This window comes from Copadichromis virginalis, linkage group LG14, assembly GCF_057382275.1.
Source record: "Copadichromis virginalis isolate Kocher_CV1m ecotype Utaka linkage group LG14, C_Virginalis_male_GT1.1, whole genome shotgun sequence".
In the NCBI taxonomy this organism is placed as follows: Eukaryota; Metazoa; Chordata; class Actinopteri; order Cichliformes; family Cichlidae; genus Copadichromis; species Copadichromis virginalis.
In genome coordinates this window covers 32,567,751-32,590,224 of record NC_140631.1, presented here as the reverse complement: position 1 = coordinate 32,590,224, position 22,474 = coordinate 32,567,751, and the positions used below count along the sequence as shown (strand labels likewise).

Here is a 22,474-nt window from a genome sequence, read left to right as displayed (position 1 = left end):
TCTTGCCCAGAGAACTGCTGCTCTTTTTTTTCCAGACCATGCACAACTACACCAAATTCAAAGCAACTTAAATCATTTTTCTCCTGCATTCTGATGCTCAGGTTTATCTAAGCAACATGTTCATATGCCTAAATGCACTGGATGATAGCAGATATATGCATTAGCAAGCAGTTAACCTGGAGAGTATGTCCGATATTGGGAAAGTATGCTTTCTAAAATAGTGATAAACCCATAACTCTATTATTGTCTCATACTACTCAATCATGTTTTACATTTCTGATCAAATTTGTATGTCAACACTGACTGAGATAATGAGACTCAATACTACAGAAAGCTCAGAAAGCCCTGTTCCTCATAAGATAAATGTTACGTTTAAATGTCAATACAATGACACTTATGTCGCCTCTCTTGAAGAGATCTGCAATCTTTATGCATTTCCCACAACAATCCTGTCATGTCCAGTTCCCTCCAGAAAACGCACACATTCAAGTTGTCCATATGTTTTATTTTTTAATATACTCATATATAAATACATACATTTGCATATGTCATTCTTGATTTTGGCTTCAGCACAAACAAGCAAGCTGGTGGAGGCACAGAAAAGACAAAAAAACCTTGAGTGGGATATAAAGCAAGAAGTAATCCAGTGGATCAAATAATAAATGAGAGAACACAAACACATGTTAAGTCAAACCCTTGATGAAAACCAAAGAACTGGGTGAAGTGTCCCTGACAACACCTAATTTTGACTGCATCCATCTTATGCTTTAATAAATTACATAATAGGGTGCAGCTTTCATGTTGGTTCACAAAGAAATGATGCCAGCATTGAGCTGACATCATTTCTTTGTGAACATTTTTCATATTTCATCATTTCTTTCATACATGATGACACAGGCTGACTGACGTTTTTGTTCAACAGTAGAGCAAACAGGATTCAAATAATGTATCAGGGGGAAAAATAATTACTGAAAGATTAAGCAAATAAGTAATGCCGATTACATTAACACAATTACCAAAAATTCCATTCCATTCTGGGTGAATTTTTCCCAAAAACTCCAAGCTTTTATGGCCAGTTTTAAATCATTGTGAGGTTGCACAAGATATAGTCGGTCCACGAAAAGGCCAAGCTCATCATTACCACTATGCAGCCCAGCTAAAAGGCACAACGCTGCTTTTTGTACATGCGCTCAAGGGCACTGCTCATTCATATTGTTTTATTATCTAATACGTTTAAATGTTCAGCTTCAAACATTTGATGATATTAATACAACATATTCCCACAAGCTTTTGGTTAATATGTTATCCATTTGTTATGGACCATCATTGCAAAAGGAGCAGTCACCTTAGAGGGAGACTTTTTAATACAGCGAGGATCAGCATGGCAGGCCCACCACTGAAGGAATTCAACAGAATGTCATGCTGACCTCCACGGGTTATTTTGTCACTTTTTGTCACTTTACTCAGTTCAATATGATTGCAGTTTATACAGTGAACAGTAAATACTATGCTTCTGCAGACAGTGTCAGCAGATCAGTAACAAAACTTTGATATCACTTTAACAGAAGAGGAAAAAAAAACAGAATATAAAAAGGAGTGATTTCTGCTGAATTCATCTCACAAGCAGAAGGTACAGTGGTGTTGAAAACAGCGGTAGAGTGTGAGAATGAGACTTTAAGGCAATATTGGTAAGCACCACACCAACATCTCAGAGTCAAATCTGGGTTAAGATATCCTGTTGTTCATCAGTTAGGTAAAGAAGGTCAGAAGACGTTTTTCACTTGTCCTGCATTTTTTCCAGAATTGGCACAATCATGTCAAATTTAGGCCTCTTTGCTGGATCTTCGTTCATGCATATCTTCATGAGCTTGCAAATGTGGGGAGAGATGCCAGGGGGGATAGTGGGCCTCAACCCCTCCAAAGAAACCTATAAACCAGAACATACAGACACCTTAAATCCATTAAACTAACAGGTAATAACTGTGAGGTCTGTCTGCAAGCTGCTGATATCCATTTGTTAATCTAATAAGCAACAGTGCTGCTAACCTTCATGCCTATCTCCATGTTGGACAGGTCAGCAAATGGCACTTCCCTGGTTACCAACTCCCACAACAGGATAGCAAAGCTCCACATGTCTGCTGACCGGCGGTTGATCTCTTCTGGCTTCTTCTGAAGGGCTGAGCAATGCCAAGAAAAATAAAGAAGGTTATAGAGTAACGTAACGACATGCCACATCCTCAGACTACTGTGGAGAAATGAAAAGTTATTGCAACGAGTGAGGCTGTTCCTTCCTTAGGATGTGCCTAATTTGATAACATCATGAATAGCTGATCAAAATCACCACCTTGTGTCACTTGCGGTGTATTGTCAATGAGTCTGCAGAACTCAGGTACAAAATATAGTAGTCAATGGTCTACTAATCTGCAGCAAATAACATCCAAAAAAAACCCTGCATTATAAAACAAAATTGAGGCAATTTCTGTTTCCATTCTTGCAAACTAGTGTCTGCCTGCAAACAGCAGCAGACAAGCAGAAATATATACAGTATAAAGTGGGGAATCCCAAGGAATGCATTTTGCACGACAGTTCAGTATTTATCTTAAAAAAAAAAGCTTGAACAACATGGAGCTCTGTGGGCTTTTTGCCTGTGATCTAGCATCGTATAGTATATGTTGCTATGGAAACCAAATCTTGTAGATGAAGAGAAACTGAAGACATTTGAGCAGCCGATTTCACAAAGGAAGGTAGCAGGTTACAGATACAAAGCGCAGCACAAACCTAATGTCAGATTAAATACATTTACTTCAACAACAGTGTGTTGTGCCATCTGTTTAGTCTCACTGTAAGGTTAGTACATGTACATCAGCTTGGATTCCAGGCTAAAGTAAAATCTAACTAAACTAATGCCTCTGTAAGTGGCCATGTTTCTTTGAAGATTAAACAGCCTGTTTAAAACCAATTGCCAACCAGCCATTAAACCAAATTCCATAATCCTTTAGAAATTACTGAAATGTAAATATCATCATGTTGCAAAAGCAGTAGAAACATATTGTTGCAATTCTTCTACAAAATGATACAATAAGCAAACTTGCTAATATAAGGAAAATTCGAAGCAGTAGTGCATTTCTATTATTACATATTACAAACAATTCTTGAATATAAGGCATATTATTAAAATCTGTTACCATGCCAACTATGTGAATTTGTTTTAAACACAAGAAACACTCCCTTGCATATCACAGCATACATACATGTTGTTTCTATGTAACTGGTGGTGATAAATCCCCTTCATCCCATCCCCCACACGCTGTTTCTGTTTGCTTCTCTGTTGCAAATGTTCCCTGGTTATTTTCACATTTTGTAATCAGTTTACGTTTCGAGCTAACTTTGATTTCAATCTATCTCCTGGGGAAATCAGCTGCAAATTACATTTGGCTCAGAGACAGTCTAGAGTTTCCTGCATCCATCATTCAAGTGCAAGCTTGTGTGGCTTCAGCTGTCACTTTGGATCTGTGCTGTATGACTGATGCCTACCCTCAGGGGCTACCCATGCTGGCGAGTACATCCTGCCAGGACACTGGAAGGAAAACTTGACGTCTGCCATGCTGATCCTTGCCGTCATGTCCTCATCTATCTGTGAAAACGGAAAACAGAGTTGACTTAGACGCCTCAAAAAACTGTACCACACATCTCTTATTCATAGTTTTCTTCTTCTTACCATTACACTCTTGCTGTTGAGGTAATGGCGAGGGATCATGGGTTCAAGTGTGTGTAGGAACGCCATTCCATTAGCAATGTCAAGGGCAAACTTGACCGCCTGTGTCTGATCCACCACAAAATCTGACAGCATGATGAAGAACAAGTAATAACAGGTTTAAGCCATGTCTTTCACTACATTACTGGATGACAGTGAAATCACTACTGTAGAAAAAGTGATGACAACTTAATGACCAAAACAAATACTTAACTCCAATAAATCACAAATCCCTACAAATCACCCAAACTGGTCACAAGTATGGCCTGTGACCAGAGTAGAGGTACTCACTGGTGCCTTCATGCAGCACGTTGTAGAGGGAGCCATAAGGCATCCAGTGTGCGATGATGATGGGGTGAGGGGCGGGAGGAGACTGACATGCTCCCAACATGGGTAGGACATTCGGATGGGAAAATATCCTGGGATTCAGCCCAAGAGGGAAGGACAGGGGAGACAGACAGACAAAAACAGGCAAATCCACAAAGGATTTGACATAAAAAGTATGAGATGCACCTCCCCACGAAATAAAATTATACACAGAATTTGGCTCAAGACAGTGCAAACAGACAAATGAGTGACTGTGAAGGCAAAAAACAAAAAAGTCTGCAGAGAAAAGTCAGGATTATATAAGAACCTGAGTTTGGGATACTCCTCATTGAAGTCTCTGCCTTTCCTAGTGGTCCAGTCACGAACTTTTAGCAGTTTAATGGCAATTTCATTTCCCTGCCAGCGCCCTTGCCAGAGCTATAGAAGAGAAACAAAAAAAGTGAATCTTTAATTCATCATTAGCAGCTCTGCATTAACATTGAGCACAATGAAAAACAAGAAGAAATTACCTCTCCAGACTGGTTCTCGTTTACTTTATGGGCTAGAGAAAGCTGTCTGTAGTCAATGCCTGCCTGTTTATTCAATGTTCCATTGCCTAAAAACACAAGACAGAGACATAACTCAGGACGCGAGTTAAAGCTCAGACAAAAAGCTCATTATTTATATGAAATCTGAAAAATCTGTGGAAATTTCAAAAGCCACATTAAGATTAATCTGGAGACTAGCACAGAACATTTTTCCATTTCATGCAGCACTCTGTGCAAAACTGTGGGTGGAAAGTGGTCAGCTAATAAATTGGTTTTTGGGTTGCTGGGACTCACGGGGACGGGTTCTGGTGGTGCCTTTCCAGAAACTGTCCTTGAAGGGAATTTTAGTCAAGTTCTGTCCCATTTTCTCAGCCTTTTCTGTATTGATAGTAAAATGAGAAAGTCAGTACAGAGCAACAAATCTGAAAGATGTATGACTGACGCTGACATTTTTTTTTTTAAAAACCAAACAGTCAAACCACAGGCATACCTCTGAGGAGTTCACGGAGGTGAGGTTTCCCTTTGTCCAATGGAGTTTCCCCATACTTGTTACAGATGCTCACTAGAGCTCCATTAGTCACAAGGTCCTGAGAAAAAACAAACGTTATCAACACTTTAAAAATACTTTAAAACACACAGGTTTTTAGCTTCATCGCCACCAGGAGGCACACTAACCTCAGCTACTTGGTCTTGTCCCCAGAAGCAAGCATAATGCAGTGGTGTGTTCCCGTGTTCATTGACGGCATTGGTGTCTGCTTTGCACTGGATCAGCTAAAAGAAGGAAAAACAACGGATTACATGCAGAGAAAGGCTGGTCAGATCTTGTTTAGGCTGTACACAGAGATGATCCCAATGCTGCCAAGAAAAATCATGCACGGTTGTTTTGCCTGTAGACACATACCAGAGGTATTGAGACGTGTCTAATATTAAACTCAGTAGCTGCTTTACAGCCATTTTAAAATCGACATCGTGGAGCAGAAGCCCGCCATTATATCAACAGGACTGTGTACAGGATAATACAAAATACCTTTCTTTCTTTTATGGACAAACATCAACAACTTACAGCAAATACACTTACTGCCACAATGTGTTTGCTGCACTTTGAAAACCCAGCTGTGTTTCCTATAAAGAAAAACACTGCAGGTTTAATATGCTGCATTGAAGTCCCTGCCGTTTGCTTTGCAGCTCCAATTTTGTCTGTGCATTTATATGTAGCAGTAAGCACATTTTATATTCATGCTTCAGTTTTGTCTGTTACAAAAGGTGCAAGTACAAGAACAGACAAGACATGTTTCAGCTGTTCAGATGATATCATTTTAGCTTTCACAATATCCTGTGCTAATGAACCAAACTTGCAGGGAGAGCATCATTTTGAAACTTGTATATTAAGATCTTGCATTTGCTCGCTCTCACTGCTCCGTCTCCAACCGATAACACAACCAATTTGTATAGAAAACCATTTTGATCCCCACTGCTCATTTCAAACTAACAACTGCAGGGATGATATTTTTGTTTTGTTCTTTTATATATAATCAGCTCATATAGAGAATAAGGCTTAAAGTTAGGTGCGTGACTGCTTTGCTACACAGATGTGCAGACACAGACAACTGTATCCAGAAGTTATCTGCTAGGCTTCACTTCTGCAAACTCTAGTCTGGTCCTCTTGACCATGTTTGTATTGCTGATACATAATGAGCCTGAAGTTTATGCTGGCTACAGTTCTAGTATTTAATAATCTGTTAATTACCACTCTTAAACAGACCTATAGACAGTATTAAACACAGATATTGCTTTTGAGTCAGAAAAAGAAAGCCAATGCCTTAAACCTGTAATCTATGTGAAAGCTGCCAGATGGCTTATGATCCTATAGAAGTCTGTGGGAAAATGGCTTTCTGTCTTCACCTCTGCAAACATTTTCCTGCTAAGTTTATGGTCTCAGTCACTCAGTTTGGGCCATACTGAATTTTAAAAAAAAATGAGTCTAATTTGGAAATCTCAGTCATATTATGTTTCAACATAGAGGATTATCTGTGGTATAAAACTGCACGCTCAACGGCAAATGACTTGTCAATCATGATTCATTAACCAATTAGCATGTAGTTTCAGTAGAGTCAGGTCTGCCCAGCCTCTGGGGTTTTTTTGCAACCAAGACAGCAACAACAGAAACAGTCAGCTCATGGCTTCAAAACAGGAAGCCAGAAACCAGTGGGTGATGAGGGCACAACAGTTGCATCCATCTTTTATACCACCTATTGTTACATCCATTCAATCTATGAATGCAGCTTGCTCACCAAGCACTACTATCACTCCATACATAAAGAAAGCGGCAGTAGCCAGAAAGCCAAGGGTGAGTCCATAAACTAATGGGTGATGTCTGTCTTTTATACACAATCCATGACACGTTTATGATACATTTTATGTTATAGCCACAGTGGAATTCATCCAAGAGACTCTAGACAGAGTTACTGTGCTCCAGTGTTTACAAGAACTCTACCTTTCCCACAATGTCGCGATGTCCATGGCTGGCAGCCAGGTGCAGGGGTGTGTCGTCTCCCCGGTTCATGACATTAATGCGCGCTCCTCGCATGATGAGCATGTCCACCACATTGGAGCGACCCTCTCTGCAAGCCCAGTGGAGAGGGCTGAAGCCATGGTCATCTCTACAGGGGCAGAAGCAATACAAGCTGAGCATGTTTTTTTATACAAAAACCTGCTTAGCATAACCTGAGGGACAAAACATCAGCAATTTTCCACACAAACACCTCTGTGGTATAAATGGTAAAAACTACAGCTGTTTTGGGAAATGGGTTTTTGGTTTGACAAGAAAACTTCATAAAAAAAAGAAAAACCCAGATCCTCAATGTAAAGATATACATGTTAAGTGAGATTACCAGTGCCTCCGTTCATGCTTAATTACCAGTGCAATGAGAAAACTGAGCTAAAAAATCTAATAAAATACATTTACACAACTGTTGCTTTAATGTAGATAACACAGCTCCAAAGCAATGCTATGAGTGAGTTCTATGAAAAAAATTGAATGATTAATCCTTCACAAAGCCTGAATTTACTGCAAAAATACTTATTATATTTGTTCCCAATAATCTGTTATGCCAGTGATGTGAAGCTGAGTTAGGTATGCATGATAAGTTTATTCATTTTTACAGTCATTTTCTGCTTCTGTAAAAAAGGAAGCTCATGCGACTCAGTGACAAAAGCTAATAAGCCTCTGGCACTCATCATTCCTGTCTCGGTGACAGCAGCAATGCCACATGTCGCACAGTGGCCTCGATTATATGACAGACACACTGATGGAGTGTCTTCACTGTGAAACACAGTAACACAGAGATTAAAACACAGGAAGAGCGCAGTGACAGAGTCGATCACGAAAAAGACTGGACAAAAAAACAGCAGCGCTGAAGTCCTTAAAAGGCTCAGTGAGCCGCGAGTATGACTCTGTCTCATCACTCCACTCACTTCTACCAGATCATCTGGACTACTATGATGGATTTTACTTTCCATGAGCACAGTGCTCTTTTTAATATCTTTTTCACTTCTTCCAAAATTATAAGTAGACAGACAGCATAATAATAAGATCTGAGAACTGAGGGAGTATTATGATTCTGCAGGAATTTGAACCGTCTGCCCCAGCACTCAATGCACTGGCTTGTATTCACACAAAACAGCATCAAGAGTCCCACAGAGACCCTCAGTCCCACAACACACATCTAACTGTGTGACCTGCTGTGGATCAACTCAGAGAGCAATTTCCTCTCAGACCAAAAGGCCAAATCCTGAAAACTAATTAGCTTCAGTTTAGGAGAGGAAAACTACCCACACACTTTTCTAATCTGATTAGCTTTCAGTGCCAAGCAAGTCTGTTTGGGGGAGGAAGTGGAGCATCAAGGTTCATGTACATCTTCTGTAAAATCAAGAAATTACAAAATAAGCAAAATTGTGCTCTGTATGGGCTTAAATGTTCTGTTTAACAACAGCTGCCATGGATGGATTAGCTTTAAAACATATTACTCCTCATCTGTCCTGAGAGTTTTACATTTGAATTCTCTTACAAATCAAAAGCTTCTCCAATGATACAATGTGCTGCTTTTTTCAGTTTTATGTCACTGAACAACTTTGAGTTGTGGCTTTAAATAAGAAAAATAATAATAATTCCCTATAGCTTTTGACAGTGTGATTTTCTTTTAGAGTTTCCTGAGTTGATGCACAACTTGTTCAAATATGACTTGTGCAAAACATTTTAACAAAATAAAGATTTTAGATGAAGTTATTTCCCTTTATTTTTCAAGATATATCTTGAAAAATCTAAGTTCAGTTAACTCATTTTTATTCAAATATTTATATAAAGCAATTTTATTCTAAAAAAAAGTACACAATAATAGCTCAGGTCCACATATAAATGCTGAAAATGTACTGTGGTTACATCAAGTAAGCCTCAACACTGGTCTCTGTGTGTATTTTTGTTACAGGATGGATTTTCCCTTTAAGCTACCTTCATCCCACAAACCCATGAGGACTTGAGTGCCAGGGTTTCCTCTTGCTCACTCCCTCCTCACTGACTGCAGTAATTTATTTCAGGCACTTTCACCTGCCAGCAGAACTCATCCGGGCAGACTGAAGAGCCAGAGGAAGCGTCCCTGTCTGCACCTTGTATGTCTGCACTGACATCTCCACTGGCTCATATAACAAGCCTCGGCTAAAGAAAAACAAATCCACTGAAATATCTAAAAAGCAGCTACGGGAATAGTAAATTAGTGTTTTTACTCTTGAAAAACTCATTTTTCTAGTATTCATTTTATTCATTCAAATATCCAATGACAAGAAGGATCATTCTAAAATAAAAGGTACATAAACTACAGTAGAACTACCACAGCCAAATCACAGTGCATTTCTACCTAATACTTTATATTCTGATAGATGGGAAATTTTATCTCTTAGTGTTACAATTAACCTGATCATGTTAAATCCCTTTTGCAGTAGCTGCATACAAGAATAACAACCTGATACTAGCTACACTAAAAACAGCTAATCCGGGACTACAGCTACATATTTTTATTCAAATGTGCAGAGCATTTTCAAATTGATTGTTTAACATATCATACAATGTATTCTCTACCATTAAAAGTTAGAGAGGGGAATTTAAAAGAAAGTATAATTTATTGTTTCTTTACTCAATTAATTTGTGTTTGTTTTACTTCAGTTCAGACACATGGAGCAGAGCACAGGAGACACAGTGAAAGTAAAGATCACATTACTTGAGTTAAAGCTTCTCTTCACTGCAGAATTGATCTTTAAATCCTCCTTCTCGTCCACAGTCCTGAATAAGCAAGCTCCATCACATCTTAAAGACCTCAGTCTCACATTGACCCAACAGAGCACTTTGCTCTCAGACTGCAGGTTTTGAGCCTTCAGCTATGAGGCTGCTCTTCTGCAGAACCAGCCTCCAGTTTGGGTTCAGGAGCCAGACATCATCTCTACTTTTAAAATTAAACTAAAAAAAAATCTGTTTTGATGAAGCTTACAGTTAAGGCTAGATCAGGTGCCTCTGAACACTCCCTTAATTATACTGCTATATGCTTGGGCTGCTGGAGGACGTTCCATGATGCACAGAGCGTTTCTTCTCCACAATCCTATTTTCCCTCCTGTTGAACTGACATACAGCTGTTTACTGTCATTAACTTCTTTCCACTCACTCCCACAGTCTGTTTTGTTCTTGGATTTCTATGCTCCTTTTTTCTTTTCATCTTCCTGTTAACCTAACAACCAGTTGCAGCAGATGGCAGCCCCTCTTTTTTTAGATGGAAATAATAATAATAGTAATTATTATTATAATAATAACCCAATAACATAAGACCTGAATCAAACCTTATGATCTCTGTCAATGCTTAGCACTGCTTGTTCTGAATCCATTACTACCCATTTGAACAAGAATTTAGACCACTGTGTTTCCAATTACCCACCATCAATCAACCACAGCAGTCATACTGGTCAATGGAGCTCTATGTTAGAGGTAAAAAATGCTTGGACATGGTACAGATACCTTACTAGGAGTCAAACCAAAGAGCAAAACTAAATATTATTATAGTACTATCACTTAATCTGTCAACGGTCTGACTTCAAGCTTTCCCAGAAGTTGAAGACACTATGGATTTAGGGAGAATAGGGAATAGGGAGAAAACACACATGTGAAAAAGTCTTTGCCTCCTTCCTGTTTTCCTAGTGTTTTTCATATTTGTCACACTTACATGTTTCAGATTATCAAACAAATTTTAATATTAGACACAGATAACCCAATTAAATACAAAATGCAGTTTTCAAATGATGATTTCATTGATTTATTTAAACCTACCTGGTTCTGTGTGAAAAAGTAATTGCCCCTCTTGTTAAATCTTGAATTAGCTGTGATTAACCCCCTTTTTTTGGAGAGCTAAGCTTAAAAAAGGCGGTTCTGAAAAGACGAGGAGGTCAGATTTCCTCCACAGTACTGTGAAAGACTCATTACCAGTTATCGCAAAGTTATCGCAGTTGTTGATGCTCAGGCTGGCCCAACCAGTTATTAGGTTTACAGGGAATTTACTTTTTCACACAAGGCCATGTAGGTCTTTAATAATAAACACCTGCATTTTGTGTTAATAATAATGATCCACCAACCAGTAAAATGGTACTGTAAAAAATACTGAGAGACAACATCAGAACATAATGACCACATTACAAATATTTAGGAGAATATGTTTTAAACTTTGCAATTAGAGTCTTCTAAACTTGGCGGCAGCAGTAAGGGGAAATGAGTGGAGCTATCTAATACCACAGGGAGACATACAGGAAACATATCAGTAGAGAAGGGGGAAGGTGATGTGGGCTGCTATGGCTTAACTATGCATTCCTCTTTTGAAAAATTCACTATACAGCCCCACATACACAAAGATTTTCTGTCTGTCTTTTCAGCCCTGCCCACAATAATAAACTCCTCCCCTTAGCCCTCAGTTCTGGTAGGTGGTAAAAGCTTCCCTTGAGGCCCATGTGTTGCTCCTTGTAAGGAGATTCTGCATTCCACTACTACTGTTCATGTGGGAGTTACATCAGTGTAAACACATCGTCATTGTAGAGCATAGAAAATATCTCAGGGAGGGTTCTGTCAGGCAAGAGCACAGTAAGTTTACTAAAACACAGAAAAGGAAGGCTTGAGGCTCTGTAGTGTCTTATACACTGGAGGACACACATCAGCCGGAAAAGGGAACTAGACGTGTAATCAACTAATGGGCGAGTCGCATGCATGAATCCACACTGGCTCAATGCAATCAGATAGACTCACAAGAAGTGGAAAAAACAAAGCAAACAGGAAGCCAAAGAAAAGGAAAAAAATATAACTTTCTGAATAAAGTGTATGTATAGACAGACATATCTTGTTTGCATCTATTTTTAGAATACAGCTATATTTTCAAGTTATGATGTATATTCTCAAGTTCCTCTTTTATATTTAGAGCAAACACGTCCCAAATAAGAAAAAAAAAAGATGCTGACCAAATAGCAATTTTAACAACATTAAAATATTTCTTGAAACATCCCTGTGCCTCTGACGTTACCAGTTATCTTTTCTGTCAGTTAACAAATGTTTTCTTGGTTACAACCATGTCAAAAAAAAAAGAGGACGACCACTAATCCAAAAAAAGCTCTTTCGTTTTCATAGTACTAGCAACATAATGAAAGCTTGACAACTATGTCATTTGCAAATGAATAACTGTCAGTAAAAAAAACCCTACCACAAGTCCACTAAAACAGAGAGAAATGGAGAAGGAAAGAGAACAGCTACCACTTACACAAGGAACATAATTAAATTGACTCATTTATTATTTCTTTGTTTGCTTTGAACACAAACACCGGTAGTCTAAATCTTAAACAGAGCTCTCTAAAAAGACAAGATTCGTGGGTGGCCATCCAGACTGGACTGCCAAGTTTTTCCCAATGTAGCCAGCTTAGGATAAAAACAGCAGCCCAGGACTCTTAATCTGGAACTATTAGACAGAAAATGCTGTGTACTAAATGTGTCATGTCAGAAGTAAAGTACAATATTTTCTGCATCCAAATCCATCCAAAACCAAGTTGTATCCAGAGCATGCAGAGCCTGATTTTGACTGCTGTGACTAACTATACCATCACAGCATGCTTCCTGTCCAACATCATGCTTTTGATTTACTGTGCTGGCATTCTAAACATAAACATGCGCACACAAGGAAAGGGGTTCAACGGCAGTCCACAATCTCACAGGGGATTGAAAAGGCGGGCTTTCAGACTGCACCAGAGAAGAACTTTAAGAATAAAACATTTTAAATAAAACACAAGATCACATTTGAAATTTTGAGCCACGCTATTTGGAATCACAAATTCATGTTTTAGCAAGTCACAAGCAAGCAGGCACAGCTGCTTGGGGATATAAATGAAATTCTTAATTAGGATTCCAGTATCCAACTTTCATTTGAAATAATATGGACAGAAGTGACTGATAAATTCTGGCTATGAAAAAAACTGCAGCTCACCCTTGATTGAGATCATTCTCTGTGTTGTCCAGCCATAAACGAACTGCCACTGCATTGCCTTCCCGGCACTGAGTGAATATATCATCCATTTTGGCTGGTGTATTGTTTTTCTTCTAGGACGCACCCGTGGGAGCAGATGCAGAACTAAACTGGGACAGACAAGAGTTGCAACCCGATGGGTTCAGGCACGTCCTGGCCAGCATCAGTCCCTCATTTGGGACAGTATGAACCACAATCAGAGCAGCACCAACACGACCCTAAAGAAATTGATTTAAAGAAAAATGGTCACTCAGTTAAAATTATTTCTTAAAAAACAAAAACAAAAAAACAAAAACAAACAAACAAACAAACTGCTGTACAAACCTAAAAAGGAGAAAGCCTACAGACAAGACAACCTAGTGTTGAGTAATCTCCAACTGAGTAATACAGGGTGGGTATGCCGTTTACAACACAGTGACTCACAAAATGTAGCTGTATGAAAAAATAGCCCTGGACACCATGGACACCAGAATAGATAAATATAATCATCCAGAGTCAAACTGAAGTCTGTATTCCTTTAATACACCGGCAACAGACTAATATATTATACTGATTATACTAATATATTGATAATAAATCAATCACTTCATGGCCCTATCAAGTTTACAGTCTGGATTTGCTGCTCTTCTTTGTAGAAAGAAAGTGGTTGATTTTTTATTATCTTCGTATTGGTTTTGCAGCTCTAATTGATTGTGAGACTGGTATTAGCCAATAAGTGGGACGGTATAATATGATAATACAATATTTTTTTAAATTTTTTTTCAGTATGGTCACAACCTAAGTTTCACGCGCCATTGATCCACGCAGTTTATACCATTTACACTCCCAACAATGTTGTCACTGCCTGACTAGCTGCTTTGCTATCCGGCTAACACAGTGAGGGGAAAGCTCACTTAAGTCAGCCGCCTAGTTCTACTCGTGGCAGCACCACCGACTGCTTTTACTCCACCATATGGAAGATATATATCTTGGTTAGCTCCTCACTATAAACTTGCATCTTCTACGTCGTGAAATAAAATCCATTTGGGTCTGTGCTAACAAGCTAACTATCTATCCTGCCGCGGGGGCTGTCCGTGTTTCTCTCATTTAACGGTGACCGACTGAGGATTTCACTCGAACCATCATTTAATAGTTTAAACAGGTCAAATTAAAAAAAATTATTTACCTCCATGCCTTTAAACTTACCGGATATATTAGCTTGTTGCGGTGTATTGTAGCTGTACAGAGGAAAAGTTACAAGCCTTGTTGTGTTACCTTCAGCATTCAGAGAGCTGTGCGTCCACACCCGTACGTACGTGGAGGAAGAAGAGAGAGAGAGCCGCCTATAGGTTGCAAGGAGAATTGCAACGATTTCAAATTCACCCCCTGAGGTCATGATTTTTTTTCTTGAAATAATTACATTTTATGTGTACAAAAATCTAAAATACGAAGCTCAGCTCAGGATTACAATAAATGCCACCATGTCACTACATGTAGTCTATAACATGTTGCTCTGAGACCTAATGTTACACACTACAGACTCAGACAGCTGATGTCAGACCTCCAACTAGAGCATATATTGAATTAAAATCAAATTCAAATTTTATTTGTCACACACTTAAGGGAGCGGAAGCGCTTCCCAGACCTCAACAGTGGGAAGAGTCCATTGTTGGGATGGGAAAGGTCCATCATAATCTTCCTAGCTTTAGTCTTGCACCGCTTGGTTTAGATGAACAGCAGGTCAGGAAGCTCTGATCGAATGATGCGTTCGGCCGAGCGCACCACTCTTTGCAGATCTTGTCTGTCCTGCTTGGTGCTGTTACCAAACCAGGTGCAGTTTCCCTTCAGGACGCTCTCGATGGTGCAGGAATAAAAGTTCTTGAGCACCCTCAGTGGCAGATGGAAATCTCTAAGCCTTCTGAGGAAGAAGAGACACTGTCGGGTTTTCTTAACCAGGGTTCTAATGTGGCAGGACCATGACAGGTCCTGAGTGATGTGGACATCCAGGTACCGGAAACTGTCCACTCTCTCCGCTGGCATGCCATTGATGATCACGGGCTCATAATTCCTCACCTGCTTTTTAGTGAAGTCCACGATCAGCTCCTTAGTCTTGCTGACATTTAGGAGGAGGTTGTTCTCCTGGCACCAGGTCTCCAGGTTCCTAATCTCCTCCAGGTAGGCCTTCATGAAGGACACACACACACACGCACCGTTTTGAACCTTGTAAAGGATCTGAGTTTTACAGAGGGTCAGTTTAAATTGTCATATCTTCCTTCTGAAGTGACATAGGGCTTTCTACTTATTTCATTTAAAAGCAAACAAATGAACAAGGAAGGAGCTTTCCTAGTGGGTCCACTTAAGCGGTAAACATGTAAATAAAACTGTCTGTTGTTTGTAGTGTCTGCAGATTAAGTTTAAATTCTCCATTCTTCTGTCTCTAATCATAAGCACAAAGACATGTTACAGACACATTTTGGGGTCTGTAAAGGGGAAAATCCATCCTTAAACACAACATTTCTTGTCATATTGCATGGTATGTAATATGATGTTTAAGAAAGTTTTTTTTATTACAGGTGATTAAGAACATACATATGGCCTCAGTGGTCTGGAAATCATTCCCTCCGTCTAATTTACTAGTTTTAAGTAAACAAATAATTTCAAGTAAAGTAAGTTTCAAATTTCAAGTAAAAAGGAAAAATGTTTTTTTAAATTTTATTTATTAAACCCAGTGTGTCCTTTTGCGTGTCCCTAATTACAGAATATAACAATTATGCAACAAATATATTGTGTATTTGATATGTAGGTTTACTTAAGTCAGTCCGTCTGTTTATTGTTGTTTAGATTGGATCTTACAAATATCTATAAGATCCTAACAAAAACACTGTTAATTTTGATTATTCAGAGACATGTTTGGTGAGAGAAATCTTTGTAAAACTATATTTTCTTGAAAATCGTTGGAGCCACTGAAGAGTTGCATTTTTATTTTAACTATTTTTAAGTTGTTTTTATTAATACAACTTAAAATCCTTAAAATTAAGAGAAGCTGAATGTTTATCCACGTCATCACGGAAAACGCCATTTCCCAGATATCTCCGGTGTGCTTACGTCAGTTATGTGCGCCCGTAACTCTGTTTTGCTCCCCTGACGCGCATGACACTGAACCAACGTGGCTTTTGCTTGAGAATAACTTTATTTATTTTAGGTATTACGTGTAGTTACACGTTCATTAGATAAAAAGGTTTCATGCAAACAGCGGGAAGAGTTCCTCTGACACGTAAATCAACTCGTTTTGCTGCCTGAGAAACAAACTCGTGAGTAGTTCAGACATCATATAGGACTATAGGTTAGCTCTCTGATAGCAAAGAAGTGCGCTCGAAAGAGTTTTTCATCTCCAGTAGCGGTTTACAAAGGTGTGCGTTTTTCTAAAAGGACACACAGAAACATGTTTAACGAGGATGAAGACTGGAATGATGAAGAAGAGGGTCAGATCTTGAGTAAACCTGCCCTCAGTAACACCAAGAAGACAAGCAGTGGCATCAATGTGAAGGTACGTGTTTCTTTTGCGCTTACGGAAAACTTTTTATTCTCGCAAAGCATTACTATGTTTCTACTTATGGTAGTCGCTACTCGTTTTAAAAATATATTATTCAACCTGCTGTGATCCTCTGATCAGCCCAGGGTTGTGGGTAAAAGCAGCCTGATGCGGACACTGAAGACTCTGGGGTCAGTACCAGAGTGGAAGAGCGACAACCATAAACAGGACAGTGATGAAGACTCCGAAGAAGCTCCATCAAACATTAGGACAAAGAAGAAGAGAAGAAAAAAGAGAAAACTTGCAGAAAAAACAGAGGAGCAGCAAGAGAACACAGACCAGATCTTAAAGGAGGAGAAACCTGCACCAAAAAAGAGGAAGAAAAACAATAAAGCTGGTGAGTAATTAGCTGGTTATAAGCTTAGAAATCTGACACAGTGGTTTGCCACATTAGAGTTTTTAATCCAGCATCTGTAATTGGAGTGTTTGGATGTAAAGTATTGTGCAAAGTCTTGAATCACATCTCATTTCTTTGTATTTTTTTAAGAAAATGAGAAATTAGTTCATCTATTTAGAGGTCGCCACTGCAGGCCATTTGTTTCCATCTCACCCTGTCCCTAGCATCTTCCACTGTCAACCAACCCTCTGCATGTCCTCTGAGTTCTTCCTCTTTTTCTCCTGCCTGGGAGTTCCATCTTCAGCATCATTTGTCCAATATGTCCAGCATCCCTCCTCTGCACATGTCCAAACCATCTCAGCCTTGCCTTGCCTCTCTAACTCTATCTCTAAACTGCTCAGCATGCTCATATCTAATCCTGTCTAACTTTGTCACTCCCAGTGAAAATCTTAGCATCTTCAACTCTGCCACATCCAGGTATGCCTCTTATGTTTTTGTCTTAAAACTCTACATCACAGCAGGTCTCACTACCATCTTAAAAAATTTCCCTTTCACGTTTCAGGCTGTCCTTCTGTCACTCGTCTCTACCCAGCCTGCACTCTCTGCTAATTATCTGTTGTTTTTGATGATCTTGCCCTGGTCTTTTAACTTGTCCACCTTCATGACCTCTATTTCTTGCATCTTCACTGTTACACATGTCCCCCTCTCATTCACACACATGTATTCTGTCCTCCACCTCTCCGGGCTCTCTTCCACACACTCTCACTACAGATCACAGTGTTATCTGAAAACACCATTGTCCATGAGAATCCTGCCTAAACTCATCTTTCACCACTGGAAACAAAAAGGGAGTCAGATGTAATCCAGTCACCACATTAAACCTATCTGTGCCTCTTACCGCACACCCCACCACAGTCTCTGTGTCCTCATTCATGTCCTGGACATCTTCATATACTTCTGTCCATATGTCCATACTATATGCTTTCTCTAGAGCCAAATAGACACAGTGCAACACCTTCTGACCTTCTCAATGCTTCTCCATTGTGGTGCAAAAATACTATTTTATATCTGTCAATCTGTGTTATCTTTGGCATTTCTTTGTAGATTCAATTCAATAAATGGGGATAAATTATGCTCTTGCAACAGGCTGCAAGTAACAATTCAAAATTAGTTGTGTTAGATGTCTTTCTTTGCCCTGAAAAAGGTCAGGTGGAAGGATAGAAATGAGTGAAGAAGCAGCCAATGTCCAAAGAAAAACTTAAGACTTAAGTCTTTCAGAAAGCCTGGAGAACTATTGCTCATGATCACTACATCATTGCAAAAGTCTGGCTCCTTGGAAGAAAAACTTAAAGAAATTAGGGGTCACTGAAGACTTTTGCATAGTACGTAGTACCAGCCTCAATCTTTCCTGAGTGTAAAATATTGACTAAACTGTTTTTTTGTTTTCTTCCAAAAGGATCTTCAAAGGCAAATGGCACATCTTCAGGGGAGGAGAAGAATAAAGAAATGACTGAATTGCTGATGAATGTAAACAATCCACAGAACACAGAAAAGATTGGCAGAAAACAGTGGAAAAACAAAATGAAGAACAAGAGGAAATGTAAAAATAAATACCGCCAGAAACAGCCTGAGGAGGAAGTAAATAAAGTAAAGTCTGTGGGTAAACATGAACTAAAGGAAGTAGTTAAACCTGATTCACATAGCAACAGCAACACTGGCAAAAACAATCAAAAAAAGAAAAATGAGAAACACCCTGAGGAGGCGAGTAATGAGAAGGAAACAAAGTGTGTCCCAGTTCAGAAATGTGTGCCTGAATCTTCTGCTGATGGATCAGAACAGAAAACACGTGAACCTGCAGTGGAGATTAAAGTTAATCAGCAGCAGTTCCCCATGAAAAGACTGAAACCTGAGCAGAGCAAAGCTCAGAGTCTGAAAAGACAGAAGCTGCAGAGGATGCTGCACAGCGAGGAGACAGAGCACCACGAGACTCCTGCAGAGCAGGAAGATAAGCCAGCAGAGTCAGAGGAAGAGGTGAAACAAGACCGCTCTGCCTCCCTCAGGTCCCGGATGGAGCAGCGGTTGGAGGCCGCTCGTTTCCGCTACATTAACGAAGTTTTGTACAGCACGTCCAGCGGCGAGGCGAAGCGTATGTTCAAGCAGGACCCACAGGCTTTCTGGATCTACCACAAAGGTTACACGGCTCAGGTTCAGAGGTGGCCCGCCAATCCAGTGGACGCCATCATCTCTTATATTCAGAAAAAGTGAGAAGCCTTCAATTTTCTGTGATGTTAATGCATGAAATAGAATTTTGCCCACAACCAAGGAATCTTCATGATTACAAATTTATAAAATTGTGCCAAATTTTTCAAATGTGTATGCCTATAGCTGGCATACACATTTACACCAGCAACACAAACAAGCACATTGTGTTCTTTACTCCCACCCTTTTAACCTTTGGGCCAGTAGAAGCTGTGATATGACTGTGAAACAATCAGGTAATATATCCATGAAGTATAAACACTGAAATGTTTTAGAATACAAATAGTTCCAAAGAGCACAGCTGGGAATATCCATTTATTTAAACTGCTTTAGCATTAATTGAATTGGGGGTTGGAGCACAGACCACTTAAAGTGCTCTCTGGTCAAGAAAGTGTGAGACCGCCTGATAATGGCTTTGCTATAACAATCCTTGGGCAGCGTTTCAAACAGAAACAATTAACCTGATGATAACAAAGCCCACCTCTTTAAGACAAGTTCATGTGATGAAAAAGTCCCTTGGAGGCAGGGAAAAGCTCCAGAAAGCTGAACAGGACCTCTGAGCACAAAAGGTTTAAAATGAAATCTTAAATGTCTGCACTGCAGTGTGTTGTCTGACCGAATAGGTTGGTTTGTCAAACTGTGCACTGATGGAATTGTGCTTTAAGATCTTTTCATCACAGGATGATCTTTAAAGTGGGTCTTTGATGCTCATTTCCACCTCCATACTTTTTCTTGGACTTTACTAGAGTTGCTTTGCCTGATTCACCCTTCAAAATAATACTTTTGATTTAAGCCCCTCTGTTCGTCACCTGTCTAAACAAACTATTTTATCTCCTTTCCCTTTAAAACATCTTTCTTCTGAATTGCAAACCATCTTAAGCACAAGGACTGGACAGCAAGGCTGCGATTTTCACAGAGCTGTGTGCCATTAAACAATGTGACATTGTGCATATATAAAAAAGAGAATAGGGAGGGGTTTCTGTCATTATTAGGCATCATATTCACACTAATGGAAATCCTCAGTTGGGTTCCTGTCTGCATAGAGCATGCAGTGGGGTTGGGACACCCACTGGCTCACCATAAATTCACCTGCAACAGAGATCACATCTGCTTCATTTGCTTCAAACGTTTGTGTTCTCACACGCACTTGTGTTTGGTAATGTCTGGAAAAAGTTCAATGTTTGCAGTGCATGTGTAAAACTGCTTAAGACAGGAGATTCTTAATCACCTCAGCTCAACATCTGAACGATTCATCATATTTTGAGCAGAAAGCACGGTGTGCTGTGTACACTGTTACTTTCAGACTTTTCCCAAAACATTTCCAGACCGTCTCTGCTCATCTCAAGAGTAAGAAGGAATTCTTCATGTAGAACTCCGGATGCTGACATCATTTATCTGCTGTAAACGGTAAACAGAAGACATTACTCTGCTGCACACTCTCGACAGCGAGGACTCACGCAGCTGATAATTTTGCACTGTGGGTGTTTAATCGATGCCTGGTTTTGCTGCTGTGAGAAGTTTGCCTCGTTAACATCAGCGGTTTGTCAGAAGACAACAGTTCTAACTAAAAGAAACACATCTACTGTACTGTTTTCTTTTTGCAGACCTTCCTCTCTCGTGGTTGCCGACTTTGGTTGTGGTGACTGTAAAATAGCGCGCAGCGTGAAGAACAAAGTTCATAGCTTTGACCTGGCAGCCACCTGTGAGCTGGTTACGGTCTGTGACATGGCCCACGTGAGTGTCTTTCTGCAAAATACAGACACAATTGCACTGCGATTGTCGTAAAATGGAACTAAAATGAAACGCCCCGTGTCTGCAGGTGCCTCTTAATGACGCCTCTGTGGACCTCGCTGTGTTTTGCCTGTCCCTCATGGGGACCAATCTGGCGGACTTTTTAGCAGAGGCCAATCGAGTGCTAAAAAAGAGGTGTGACAAGGATTCTGCATATGCATGTGTTTAATGTCGTGCACACACTGTGTTTCTCATTATTTTTTGGCACCTTTGTTGCAGAGGAGTCCTTAAAATAGCAGAAGTGGCAAGCAGATTCGACAACGTGCGAAACTTCATCACTGCACTGTCAAGTCTTGGATTCAAGATGGTGTCGAAGGTGAGAAAAAGGGGTGATGCTTGGGACCATGTTTACAGGAAAGTACTTCTTCCTTCTTTAAAAAATTAAAGCATGTCACAGTTATAAGATGAAAGTCTGAATTAAACATGTAAATATATAATATTTACTGTGTTCAGGTGTATTTTCTTTCTTTTGTTGTTGTCCTTTTTAAGAGCCTGTTGCTGAAAAATGCTTAATAAATTTGTCACAAGTAGATCAATGTCGTCTAAACAACTGAGTCTGAAGAACACTTGGACCACGTGATGAGTAATAGCTTAAACATTCATGTTTGTCTGCTAGAATTACTGTTATTTTGTCTTTTTCTTCCTTTCAGGACACAGAAAATAGTCATTTCTACTCCTTTGAATTTGCGAAGACGGGAAAGGCTCCAGAAAATCTGAAGAAAGTTGGACTACAGTTGAAGCCTTGTCTTTACAAGAAGAGATGAAAATGTAATAGGAATTCATAAACTTCTCTGTGCATCAGTACATAACTGGACAATGCTTCACGGGGTCACAGTTAATATACACTTAAATGTATCATATTTTTTGGTATATTTTTGATTATTCCTTTTGCATTTTGTTATAGATACGTGATTTTTTTTTCATGTAACAGAGGTCTGTTAGTCTTTATCATCAGTATCAACATGGACGCACATTTTCTCATCACACAATGCACAGATCATTGATTGTATTGTTTACTCAAATACTGTAAATAAGAAATGTTTTTACAGTCCTGGAGTAAGTCACTGCGTTGGGTACAAAATCAAAAATGAAACTCGAGGCTGCTTGGTGACAGAATTTTCTAAGACAACTCTGTAAGTGCTACAATTGCTGTGGGAAACTTAAAAGTCTTTAAAAATATAAACTTTTAAAAATAACTGTGTGATGTCTGTGATGCTTCAGACCCAACATGTCGTTCCCTAACCCTATTACAATTACTCTATATGAACAAACAACTGACTCCATAATTATTTTCCACAACAGTGCTGCAGAGAAGCTGCA

The 22,474-nt window shown here is 39.4% G+C and overlaps 2 protein-coding genes across 5 annotated transcripts; one reads left to right on the top strand and one right to left on the bottom strand.

The window, feature by feature from the left end:
• Positions 1-484: 484 nt before the first annotated feature.
• Positions 485-14,486, bottom strand: LOC146694372 (scaffold protein ILK). 3 transcript variants are annotated; one of them, XM_085430521.1, is made up of 13 exons: positions 14,382-14,486; positions 13,158-13,414; positions 7,103-7,268; positions 5,284-5,379; positions 5,099-5,195; positions 4,903-4,986; positions 4,591-4,676; positions 4,389-4,498; positions 4,046-4,173; positions 3,719-3,840; positions 3,535-3,634; positions 2,047-2,177; positions 485-1,927 (listed from the first exon to the last, which is right to left on the bottom strand). In XM_085430521.1, the coding sequence occupies exons 2-13, from the start codon at positions 13,244-13,246 to the stop codon at positions 1,778-1,780; spliced, it is 1,359 nt and encodes a 452-aa protein (XP_085286647.1). In that variant the 5' UTR covers positions 13,247-13,414; positions 14,382-14,486; the 3' UTR covers positions 485-1,777. The 3 variants fall into 3 exon arrangements, with proteins under 3 accessions (XP_085286647.1, XP_085286649.1, XP_085286648.1); XM_085430523.1 differs by having other exon boundaries at positions 14,451-14,470; XM_085430522.1 differs by lacking the exon at positions 14,382-14,486 and adding an exon at positions 13,521-13,584.
• Positions 14,487-16,302: 1,816 nt separating this feature from the next.
• Positions 16,303-22,469, top strand: rrp8 (ribosomal RNA processing 8). 2 transcript variants are annotated; one of them, XM_085430520.1, is made up of 8 exons: positions 16,303-16,486; positions 16,605-16,722; positions 16,849-17,104; positions 18,561-19,365; positions 20,968-21,097; positions 21,183-21,289; positions 21,374-21,470; positions 21,805-22,469. In XM_085430520.1, exons 2-8 carry the CDS (start codon positions 16,618-16,620, stop codon positions 21,916-21,918), a joined length of 1,614 nt encoding a protein of 537 aa, XP_085286646.1. In that variant the 5' UTR covers positions 16,303-16,486; positions 16,605-16,617; the 3' UTR covers positions 21,919-22,469. The 2 variants fall into 2 exon arrangements, with proteins under 2 accessions (XP_085286646.1, XP_085286645.1); XM_085430519.1 differs by having other exon boundaries at positions 16,303-16,722; positions 21,805-22,468.
• Positions 22,470-22,474: the final 5 nt, after the last annotated feature.